This window comes from Solanum tuberosum, unplaced genomic scaffold (genome assembly GCF_000226075.1).
Source record: "Solanum tuberosum cultivar DM 1-3 516 R44 unplaced genomic scaffold, SolTub_3.0 scf00394, whole genome shotgun sequence".
In the NCBI taxonomy this organism is placed as follows: Eukaryota; Viridiplantae; Streptophyta; class Magnoliopsida; order Solanales; family Solanaceae; genus Solanum; species Solanum tuberosum.
The window spans coordinates 146,402-159,083 of NW_006239329.1; the positions used below are offsets into that span (position 1 = coordinate 146,402).

The following is a 12,682-nucleotide window of genomic DNA, read 5'->3' on the forward strand; positions in this document are numbered from 1 at the left end:
TAATTTTTCTTTCCCCTTTTTTCTTCTTTAGTCTCCTATATATGTTGATATTTTTTTGTTTAAACCTACACTCATTTTCAATTGCTTTTGTGTGTACATGTTGGGCAAGCAAATCACTTGGAGCTCTCAAGGTTCTAGCAAAAGTTGCAAGCTTTAATAAGAGGGCAAAATGTTTGAAAACGAGCAAATATTACCCTCCAATGCATGCAATTTCTTGTTTGCATGGTGGCTACCGATTTGACAGAATTTAGTAACTTTAATTCAAATTTCAGTACATATATAAATTATTGTATAGTCTCTTTTGGAAACATCAGATAAAAGCGGAACGACACAAAAACTATAATTATACATAAATTTTTCTCATGCATTCTTTTAGATTGTGTTGGTATAATATATCATAACTTACCGTTGAAAATAAAATGACAAAAATAAATAAAAAATCAAACTAATTATATACGTAATCACACTTCAAATCAAGGCAAAACGCAGACAGTTTATACTTATCCGCCGGAGACAGCAACATATGATTCCAAATGGAGGGAATAATTTGAACTATTGTTTTATAATTTTACTACTTATATAGTTTTCTATATTAGTCCTATGATTTTTTAAAAATATTTAATATACTTCCAAATATGTAAACAATTGTCCTTCTGTGCAAGTATTCTTTCTATTTATTCATATAGTAGTCTTGATAAACAAACGATAACAATATAATTTCATTAGTCGAGTCTTACAATAGTAAAATGAATGTAGAACTTTAAAAAAAAAAATGTAGACCTTATTTTATTTTATAGGGTAATGATATTTCCAAATGAAGGGAATAATTTTAACGATTTTTAAAGTTTTACTACTACCTTCGTTCACTTTTAATTGTCATGGTTTCCTTTTTTTAGAGTCAAACAATAAAAACATTGACTTACATTTTATGATGTATTTTTTCATCATATTAATATGCAAACATGGCAATTTATAGTTTTTGAATATTTAAATTTTTTGTTTACCATATCGAATTAATATAATCTAATTTAACTTTAAAAATTAGTCCAATTAACTTTCGAAAAACGCAACATGACAATTAATAATAGACAGATGGAATAGTTATATAGTTTTCCTTGTTAGTCCTATGATTTTTTTTTAATATTAAAAATACTTCGAAATATAGAAGCAACTTTTCTTTGTATGATTGCATGTAATTTAGATAAATAACAAATAACAATATCAAAATTTCAAACAACATGAAGTCGTAGGTAGAAATAATAGTAATAATAATAATGAAGAATAATTCCATATAATTCATTCCACGAAGAATTAAGTTGTAATTAAATTGATCATTGTACATCAAATGTATCAAAATGTATTTCAATCTTGTGATCTTACAAATATCATATCACGAAATTGAAACGAGAAAGTTAACCGGCTTAGTACTAGATTGTGTCACATAACTTGTATCTTACCAAATCAATACACCTTTAATTAATTTAACTTTATAGATAATCAATTGGATCCACAAACTATTACTACTAATCAAATTGATCTTTAATTAAACTTTAAGTTGATCCATGCAAAACGCCAGCGTCCAGCATGCCATTTACAAAATAACCATTTCTCATCTTATAAAAGATGTGACATGTCAACAAACTATCTAAACCGGCCGACGAGAGGGAGTTGCTCGGATGGTAAGCATCCCTCACTTCCAACCTGAAGGTTGCGAGTTCGAGTCACCGGCCTGATGTTGCCTCCCAGCAACTCGGACCAAACCGAGTTGTCCCGCCACCCGGTCTAAACCACCATGAAGATTATGAAAATGCCTCATCAAACACTTCACATCATATAATTTACCTCCGAAAAACATCTTAACAAAGTCGTAAAACACATCTAAACTATCTGGAAGATTCCGACCCCTGAGAATCTTCAACAAGTACCCGATATCATTCGCGCCTTGAAACGTTACCCAACTCACTGAATCATTACATACAAGCCCCGATGACATCAACAACTCATCAAAATTAATTGATCTAATCCCCAATTCCAGATTTCTTTCGAAATCAATCCCACTGTTAACAAGGAGCTGGATTGAAGCCTCTGCGTATCGATCACGATTCCGATCGAAATCATAAAAGGTTGAACTGCCATAGAACCCAAAACCATTCACCTTCAATTACCAATTCTGGAAAGTTCCCATTAGCATCAGAAAGGGTAATCCCAACCTGAATAAGCTTCAATTCATCGACATTCGATTTCAACAGATTATACTTCTCCACCGGAGACTGCTGTGAAAAGGGTACGACGGGATTGTAGATGTTGCCGGGATACTCTGTATCCACGGATATAAAACTGATGGTGCCAGTCCTGATCTAACGGGTGACCCTTAAAACCTACGTTGGGATGCAGTTCTGAGACTTAAGGATTGCTACTTATAAAGGTCTCAGTCCTAGCTAATGGGTGAGCCTTCATCCCTATGTCTACTCGGTGCTAAGTAATACTCTCAACTGAATTATACTGGTAAATTGTGCAATACTGATAATACTGGATAGCTCAAAAATAGTGAAATACTAAATGTTTTATCTGGAAGCATCATATACACGTGGAATTGAAATATTGAAGGTACAATTGATCATAACAAATTCTATCATCCTGAATAATACTTGTAATTTAAGCAACACAATTTCAAAGACATGAATATTTCCTATTCCGAGGGATTACGAAATAACCTTATAAAACTATTAAATTTTAGGTAAAACATGTATTCATGGACTGTTTATTAAAAAAAATTGAAATAAGATTTAATTCATGATTTTCATATGAATCCTAAGTTCTATAAAATTTGATTAACTGAAGAATAAGGTTTTCTTGGAGATTTAATGGAAGAAAATATTCCATCAATGAAATCTCATATACCTGAAATGGAAAACCTTGCTAAATTTTAGGGATTCTTGGAGAAAAAGCTCTAGACTTGGATCTTTTATAGCTTGACCTTGAGAAACCCTTCTATGGAGTTCTTGGAGATGAAGTTTTTCGTAACTTATAAATCTGAACGAATAGGGCTTTTGGGAGAGGTTAATAGAAGTGGATTAGGGTTATGGGATGAGGAAAGGACAAAAACACCTCTCTTAGAATGTGAAAAGAAGAGAAAACTTAAGAATTTCGGAGAAACTTGCGTGGTGCGCAACTTAAAACTACTTCACACGGCATTTCGCGCAACCTTAATTAACAGTAGCACTGACCTTGCCGCGCGGCGGGCATATACTTCGTGTGGCAAATCACATAGAATATGTAGTGCCTAGTAAAATGGGCATAACTTTTAGCAGAAAGCTTGGATTGACAAACGGTTGAAGGTGCTGGAAAGAAGGCTTCACGACCTTCCATTTTCTTGGTATTAGGCCACAAAACTCTTCATATATTAGGTGGTAGAATTGATTGAAGTTGATCCTTGAATGAACTTACGAGAAAAACTTAATCGTTAGGGAAACTCTCAACTCGACTTTGTGCTAAAGGTTCATTATGACCTTAACTCACATCCAAAGCACTTCTTATACTTAGGAATTGACCTTAACATATATGAACAAGTTGTATACCACCGGACCCAAATACACATTCTATGAATAGGATTGCGAGGTGTTACATCAACTCGGTGAAATCAATTGAGTTAATCTCTAACACCTAATTCGCTCCGAAGTTAATCCCATGGTTGATAAGGAGCTATATTGAGTCTCGCGCGTGTTGAACACACTTCAAATTGTGGTTTTTCTTTTCCCTTTTTTTCTTCTTTAGTATCCTATATGTGTTGATTTTTTGTTTAAACCTACACTCAATTTCAACGGCTTTTGTGTGTACATGTTGGGCAAGAATATCACTTGGAGCTCTCAAGGTTCTAGCAAAAGTTGCAAGCTTTAATAAGAGGGCAAAATGTTTGAAAGTGAACAAAAATTACCCTCTAATGCATGCAATTTCTTGTTTGCATTGTGGCTACCGTTTGGCAGAATTTAGTAACTTTAACTCAAATTTCAGTACATATATAAATAGAGGGAATAATTTGAATTATTTTTTTATAATTTTACTACTTATATTTTCTATATTTGTCCTATGATTTTTTAAAAATATTTAAAATACTTCTAAATATGAAAACAATGGTACTTCTGTGCAAGTTTTCTTTCTATTTTTTCATATAGTAGTCTTGATAAACAAACGATATCAATATAACTTCATTAGTCGAGTCTTAGAATAGTAAAATGAATGTAGATCTTAAAAAAAAAAAAAGAATGTAGACCTTATTTTTATTTTTATAGGGTAATGATATTTCCAAATTAAGGGAATAATTTTAACTATTTTTAAAATTTTACTACTACCTTCGTCCACTTTTAATTGCATGATTTCCTTTTTTAGAGCAAACAATAAGAACATTGACTAATATTTTACGATGTATTTTTCATCATATTAATATGCAAAAAAATGACAATTTATAGTACTTTTTGAATATTTAAATTTTTTGTTTAACATATGGAATTAATGTAATCTAGTTTAACTTTGAAAATTAGACAAATTGACTTTCGAAAAGTGCAACATGAAAATTAAAAATGGGCGGAGGAAATAGTTATATAGTTTTCCTTATAAGTCTTATGATTTTGATTTTTTTAATATTTAAAATACTTTGAAATATAGAAGCAACTTTTCTTTGTATGATTGCATGTAATTCTGATAATCAACAAATAACAATATCAAAATTTCGAACAACATGAAGTCGTAGGTTGAAATAATAGTAATAATAATAATGAAAAATAATTCCATATAATTCATTCCACAAATGATTAAGTTATAATTAAATTGATCATTCTACATCGAATGTATCTAAATGTATTTCAGTCTTATGATCTTATAAATATCAAATCACACAAATTGAAACGAGAAAGTTTATCGGCTTAGTACTAGATTGTGTCATATAACTTGTATCTTACCATAGCAATACACCTTTAATTAATTTAACTATAGATAATCAATTGGATCCACGAACAATTACTACTAATCGAATTGATCTTTAATTACGCTTCAAAGTTAATCCATGCAAAACACCGGCATCCGGCCCACCATTTACAAAATAATCATTTTTCATCTTATAAAAGAGGTGACATGTCAACAAACTATATGAACCGGCCTGATGTTGCCACCCGAACAAAACCGAGTTGTCCCGCCACCCGGTCTAAACCACCATGAAGATTATGAAAATTCCTCATCAAACACTTCACATCATATAATTTACCTCTGAAAAACATCTTAACAAAGTCGTAGAACACATCTAAGCTATCTGAAAGATTCCGACCCCTGAGAATCTTCAACAAGTACCCGATATCATTCGCGCCTTGAAACGTTACCCAACTTCACTGAATCATTACATACAATCCCCGACGACATCAACAACTCACCAAAATCAATTGATCTAATCCCAAATTCCAGATTCCTTCGAAGTCAATCCCACTGTTAACAAGGAGCTTGATTGAAGCCCCTGCGTATCGATCACGATTCCGATCGAAATCGAAAAAGTTGAACTACCATAGAACCCAAAACCGTTCACCTTTAATTACCAATTCCAGCAAGTTCCCATTAGCATCAGAAAGGGTAATCCCAACCTGAATAAGCGTCAATTCATTGACATTATAAAATTGACGGTGTCAGTCTTAATTAGTCTAACGGGTGACCCTTAAAACCTACGTTGGCACGTAGTTCTGAGACTTAAGGATTGCTACTAAAGGTCTCAGTCCTAGCTAACGGGTGAGCCTTTATCCCTATGTCTACTTGCTGCTAGGTAATACTCTCAACTGAATTATACTGGTAAACTGTATAATACCGATAGTATTGGATAGCTAAAAAATAGTGAAATAATAAATGTTTTATCTGGAAGCATCGTATACATGTGGAATGGAAAACCTTGCTAAATTTTAGGAATCTTGGAGAAAAAGTTTTGGACTTAGATCTTTTATAGCTTGACCTTGAGAAACCCTTTTATGGAATTCTTGGAGATGAAGTTTGTCGTAACTTATGAAATCTGAACGAATAAGGCTTTTGGGAGAGGTTAATAGACATGGATTAGGGTTATGGGATGAGAAAAGGACAAAAACCCCTCTTAGAACGTTAAAAGAAGAGAAAACTAGAGAATTTCGAAGAAACGGGCGTGATGCGCAACAGACAACTACTTCGCGCAACCTCAACAGTAGCACTGACCTTGTCGCGCGGTGGGCATGTACTTCGCGTGGTGAATTGCATAGAATACACAGTACCCAGTAAAATGGGCATAACTTTTAGCACAAAGCTTGGATTAATGAACGGTTGAAGGCGCTGGAAAAAAGGCCTCACGACCTTCCATTTTCTTAGTATTAGGCCAAAAAACTCTTCATATTTTAGGTGATAGGATTGATTGAAGTTGATCATTGAATGAACTTACGAGAATAAATTAATCGTCAGGGAAACTCTCAACTCGACTTTGTGTTAAAGATTCATTATGACATTAACTCACATCCAAAGCACTTCTTATACTTAGGGATTGACCCTAACATATATATATGAATAAGTAGTATACCAACGAACCCAAGTTGATACACTTATGACGACCGATTCACATCCTAAAAAAAGGTTGTGAGGTGTTACATCAACTCGGTTAAATCAATCTGAGTTAATCTCCGAAATATAGTTCTCTACGAAGTTAATCCCATGGTTGATAAGGAGCTAGATTGAGTCTCACACGTGTTGATTACACTTCAAATTGTGATTTTTCTTTTCACTTTTTTTCTTCTTTAGTCTCCTATATATGTTGATATCCTTTGTTTAAACCTACACTCAATTTCGACGGCTTTTGTGTGTACATGTTGGGCAAGGTTTAAAAAGAGGGCACAATGTTTGAAAGCGAGCAAAAATTACCCTCCAATGCATGCAATTTCTTGCTTGCATGGTGGCTATTGATTTGACAAAATTTAGTAACTTTAACTCAGATTTTAGTACATATATAAATTATTGTATAGTCTCTTTTGAAAACATCAGATAAAAGCAAAACCACACAAAAATTATAATTCATACATAAATTTCAACAGTTTATACTTATCCGGCGGAGACAACAACATATAATTCCAAATGGAGGGAATAATTTGAACTATTTTTATAATTTTACTACTGATATAGTTTTCTATATTAATCCTATGATTTTTTAAAAATATTTAATATACTTTCAAATATGTAAACAATTGTACTTCAGTGCATGTTTTCTTACTATTTTTTAATGTAGTAGTCTTGATAAACAACGATAGCAATATAATTTCATTACATTAGTCGAGTCTTAGAATAGTAAAATGAACGTAGATCTTAAGAAAAAAAAAGAATGTAGACCTTATTTTTATTTTTATAGGGTAATGATATTTCTAAATGAAGGGAATAATTTTAACTATTTTTAAAATTTTAATACTACCTCTGTCCATTTTTAATTGCATGATTTCTCTTTTTAGAGTTAAACAATAAGAACTTTGACTAACATTTTATGATGTATTTTTTCATCATATTAATATGCAAAAAAATGACAATTTATGGTACTTTTTGAATATTAAAATTTTTTGTTTAACATATCGAATTAATGTAATCTAATTTAACTTTGAAAATTAGTCAAATTGACTTTCGAAAAGCACAATATGACAATTAAAAATGGATGGAGGGAATAGTTATATAGTTTTCCTTGTTAGTCCTATGATTTTTTTTTTAATATTTAAAATACTTCGAAATATAGAAGAAACTTTTCTTTGTATGATTGCATGTAATTTTGATAAACAACAAATAACAATAATCAAAATTTCGAACAACATGAAGTCGTAGGTTGAAATAATAGTAATAATAATAATGAAGAATAATTCCATATAATCCATTCCACAAAGGATTAAGTTAGTAATTAAATTGATCATTCTACATCGAATGTATCAAAATGCATTTCAATCTTGTTATCTTAAAAATATCAGATCACAAGATTGAAAACGAGAAAGTTTACCGGCTTAGTACTAGATTGTGTCACATAACTTGTATCTTACCAAATCAATACACTTTTCATTAATTTAACTATAGATAATCAATTGGATCCACAAACTATTACTACTAATCAAATTGATCTTTAATTAAACTTTAAGTTAATCCATGCAAAACGCCAGCATCCGGCACGCCATTTACAAAATAACCATTTCTCATTTTATAAAAAAGGTGACATGTCAACAAACTATCTGAACCGGCCTGATGTTGCCTCCCAGCCACCCGGACCAAACCGAGTTGTCCCGCCACCCGGTCTAAACCACCGTGAAGATTATGAAAATGCCTTATCAAACGCTTCACATCATATAATTTACCTCCGAAAAACATCTTAACAAAGTCGTAAAACACATCTAAACTATCTGGAAGATTTCGACCCCTGAGAATTTTCAACAAGTACCCGATATCATTCGCGCCTTGAAACGTTACCCAACTCACTGAATCATTACATACAAGCCCCGACGACATCAACAACTCACCAAAATCAATTGATCTAATCCCAAATTTCAGATTTCTTTCTAAATCAATCCCACTATTAACAAGGAGCTGTATTGAAGCCTCTGCGTATTGATCACGATTCCGATCAAAATCGGAAAAGTTGAACTGCCATAGAACCCGAAACCGTTCACCTTCAATTACCAGTTCCGGCAAGTTTCCATTAGCATCAGAAAGGGTAATCCCAACCTGAATAAGCTTCAATTCATCGACATTCGATTTCAACAGATTATACTTCTCCGCCGGAGACTGCTTCGAAAAGGGTACCGGAGAATGGTAGATGGTGCCGGGATACTCTGTATCCATGGATATACAGGGGAATTCATCAATTAAATCAGAAATATTATCGAATGCTTCATTGAGATTATCAGCCCATACTTCTCGAATCATAATCGGGTATCGATTCGGATCTACTCCATTAACAGCCATGATTGAAAATTCACCAAGATTTTGAGATGGGTATACAGAAAAACGAAAATAAATTCTGGGTTTCGAAGGAATAGTGAAAATATGAAATGGGTATAACGCAAAAACGAAAATGAATTCTGGGTTTTGATGGAAGTGTAGAAAGAGCTGATTTTATTGGAAGAGAAGAGAACCTAAAAGGGAAATAAATTGATGATGTTACCAAATGGAGGGAATAATTTGAAATATTTTTTTAAAATTTTACTAGTTATATAGTTTTCTATATTAGTCCTATTTTATTTTTAAAAAATATTTAAAATACTTCTAAATATAGTTATGGTATGTTAGTGTTAATTTTCTTTCTATGTTTTCATGTATTTTTCATAAATTCGGTATGATTTCATTAATAGAATCCTAGAAATGTAAAATATACGTCGAATTTATCTTTATTATTTTTATGGGGTAGATATATTTTTAATAGATCATCAATTTTGTAATAAAGCAAAATGAAGTCACGGGTCGGATCGTAAACACTAAACTATGCAGGGTCACGTACTCTGCTCAGTAAGCTGAAGTTGTACCATGTTTTGTCTAATTATCTTGATTTGATCAAGTTTTGTGTATTACTAGTTTGATATTTTTGATTTGTAAATTTGATAAACCAATAACAAAACTAATACGATATTCATTATCGTTTACATATAATTAGTTTGTGATACTTAAGGATTCCATTTTCTATTTATCCAAAAAGAAAATGTTCCTCTAAATTTATTTTGTTTCGATTGTTTTCATACGTGCATGATGAACTATCTTCCTACAAATATAGTATCTTTACAAGTCCTATGATTTTCTAAAAATATTTAAAATGTATACGTCCACATAAAAGATACAAGGTTTCACTCTACTTCAATTCAAGCTTTGTTTGTTTGTTGCATGTAGTTTCGATAAAAAAAACAACAATAACATACTCCATATAATTTCATTAATAAAGTATCTGAAGGATATAATAGGGATAAGGGTCTGAAAAATACCCCAACTTTGGTCGGATTTGCTGTTGCGATACTAAACTTTCATAAGGACCTATTACCTCCCTAGAATATTTAATACCGTATTTTTTTACCCCCTGAACTATTTATATAATATATGTAAAAGTGCTCACTAGACAGATATCTATGACTTCAAAAAGAATGAGAAAAAAACAAGTGCAACAAAGAAACATGTATCTTTCTTGTTCAATGAAACATTGATAACTTATAGATTGGTGAGTCCTACTAGTAACTAAATTGATCTTTACTTGAAAACAAACTAATTATATTCTTAATTACATTTTAAATCCATGCAAAACTGTATATCTCTCTGGGATGTCATTTACAAAATAAATATCTCTAATCATGTAACAAACGTGTCAATAAACTATCTGAATAATTTTAACTATTTTTAAAAATTTTATTAGTTATATAGTTTTTCTTATTAGAGCTGTTTGGATTGACTTAAAAAAAATTGTTTTAAATCAAAAATAAAAAGTCAAACTGAAATGATTGTTAAGTCAACTTTTGGTTTTTGACTTATTTTAAGTCATTTTTGACTTTCTCAAATTCTTCTCAAGTTATTTTAAGTCATTTTTGACTTATTTAAAGTTATTTTTTATATTTGTCAAAAACTTTCGGAAGTCAAAAATTGACTTAAAAGTATATTTGACCAACTTTTAAGCCCATTCAAACACCCTCTAATCCTATTTGATTTTTAAAATACTTCCAAATATATAAAGAACGTGTCTTTACCAGTGCCAGTTTTCTTTCTATATTTGCATGTAGTCTTGATAAACAACAATACCAAAATAATCGGTATAATTTCATTGTTGAGTCGAAGAATAATAAAATGAATGTAGATCTTACCTTTATTTTTATAGGATAATGATATTTCCAAATGAAGGTAATAATTTGAACTATTTTAAAAATATTTCTGGTTATATAGTTTTCCTTATTAGTTCTATGATATTTTTAAATATTTAAAATACTTCTAGATATTTTGTCACCTCCACCCTACCCTACCCTGCACCTCCACCCCCTTCCCTCTAATGTTCTTTCTTAAAAATAAATAAATAATTTTTTTAGTGCAATCAAGGATTTTATATTAGTAGTGATCTATAGGTCCATGTGAATTTTTATATTTTACACATTTTATCTATATTTGTATAAGCTCGTATAATAGATCAACACAAATTTATCCCTATATATATAGATATAGTCTCATTTGGGATCATGAGATAAAAGTGGAACGACACAAAATTATAATTTTACGTAAACTTAATTTGCATATGTTAATGCAGTCTATTTCCTTGAATACTTTTTTTTTCCTAATTAAATTAAAGTCATTCACCCAAGCTTTCACCTCTCGAGGTAGTAGAGGGTTGGTGAGGACCTCAAATACTAATAGCTTCAAATTGGTATCATAGACGTGGCTATCAAATGACTCTGCTCTCCTAAGTCATACAAGTATAAGGGTCCCAACTACAGAAGGAGGGAAGAGAATTGAGTCATCGCTCATCACCAGATGACTCTTCTCTCCCATAGAGTTAGCAGAAACTCTGTCAACTCTTTCCCTGCATCTGTGATGCTTATCAAGCTTTCAATCGGTTAAACACATTCTCTTACCCGTTGAACTTATTACTTTCCGCTTTTCAGTCTGAAATTCAGATTGTGACCTACCGCTCAGAGTAATCAAGCTTACTGGACAGTGGCTTATCGTCGTCCATTATCTAACCGAAAAGACGTGAAGTAAAGACGTGTTCTTATTATATGTAATTTAGAGTCGCTTTTAACAGTATAAGGTACAGAACCCCATGCCGATTTTCTTGAAAAAAAAGCCCTTCCTCGGATTCAAATCGATGACTTTCTTAGCCTATTTCTAAAGGGCAAACTGATCAACTTGCATGTGCTAAGCATACGGGTCTATCACCCCAATTGATTTTGTTAGGAAATTTTCTATACGAGTATGCCCCTATCCCATAATCCTTCCATCGTTGCAAGCCCCTTCCATCCGGCCCGTACCGCTTGTCTAGCCTATGCTTTGCAAGCCTACATAGGGTACAAGATCGAAAAGAATGCATTGGATGGATGCCCGCGTCGGGTCTGCCACTCAGTTGAAAGCTATGAAACAGGCGGCTTTTTACAAAAAGATGAGGGGGAAACTCAATAAGATATCGGAGAAGCGAAATATACGAGATTACAAAAGCAAATGGATATATTAACTCTTCCGGGAATCAATAACGCGTAAACCATGTCAAACCGGGAATTCTCAAAATAGATGTTACAAAATAGACTTCTATGAGTGAAAGGCAGGTTTAACTAAAAATATAGTCCCATCAGACTTTGACTTTCTCTTGTATAACCACTTGCGAGCCGACACACAAATTTTGAAATCAAAATTTCGCTTTCTGCCTATTTGGCTCCATTTCGTAAAATACAAACTCTATTTCATATATATTTTGACAAATACTTCAAATGCCAAGAAGAACAAAAGTCCTTGGACACGTAATGAATCTTCGATGAGAAATGCGAGTCTATTTTGTCCACTTTCTTCATCCTCCTCTATCAAAATGATTACATGGCAAAAACAATATCATCCAGAGCCCGGGAACGATTTAAAAAAGTAGATATCGAATGATTCTAAAAAAAGAAAAATCAAGCATAATAAAAAAACGTCTATCTTCTAATGAAACATCAAAATAAGA

At 32.1% G+C, this 12,682-nt stretch overlaps 1 protein-coding gene and 2 pseudogenes across 1 annotated transcript; all 3 read right to left on the reverse strand.

The window, feature by feature from the left end:
- Positions 1 to 1,550: 1,550 nt before the first annotated feature.
- On the reverse strand, positions 1,551 to 3,369 carry LOC102595403 (probable CCR4-associated factor 1 homolog 11; annotated as a pseudogene).
- A 1,769-nt stretch (positions 3,370 to 5,138) lies between these two features.
- LOC102595730 (probable CCR4-associated factor 1 homolog 11) lies at positions 5,139 to 5,651 on the reverse strand (annotated as a pseudogene).
- A 2,497-nt stretch (positions 5,652 to 8,148) lies between these two features.
- Positions 8,149 to 8,973, reverse strand: LOC102596070 (probable CCR4-associated factor 1 homolog 9). The gene has a single exon (XM_006362582.1). The coding sequence runs from the start codon at positions 8,971 to 8,973 to the stop codon at positions 8,149 to 8,151; it is 825 nt and encodes a 274-aa protein (XP_006362644.1).
- Between the last annotated feature and the right edge of the window lie 3,709 nt (positions 8,974 to 12,682).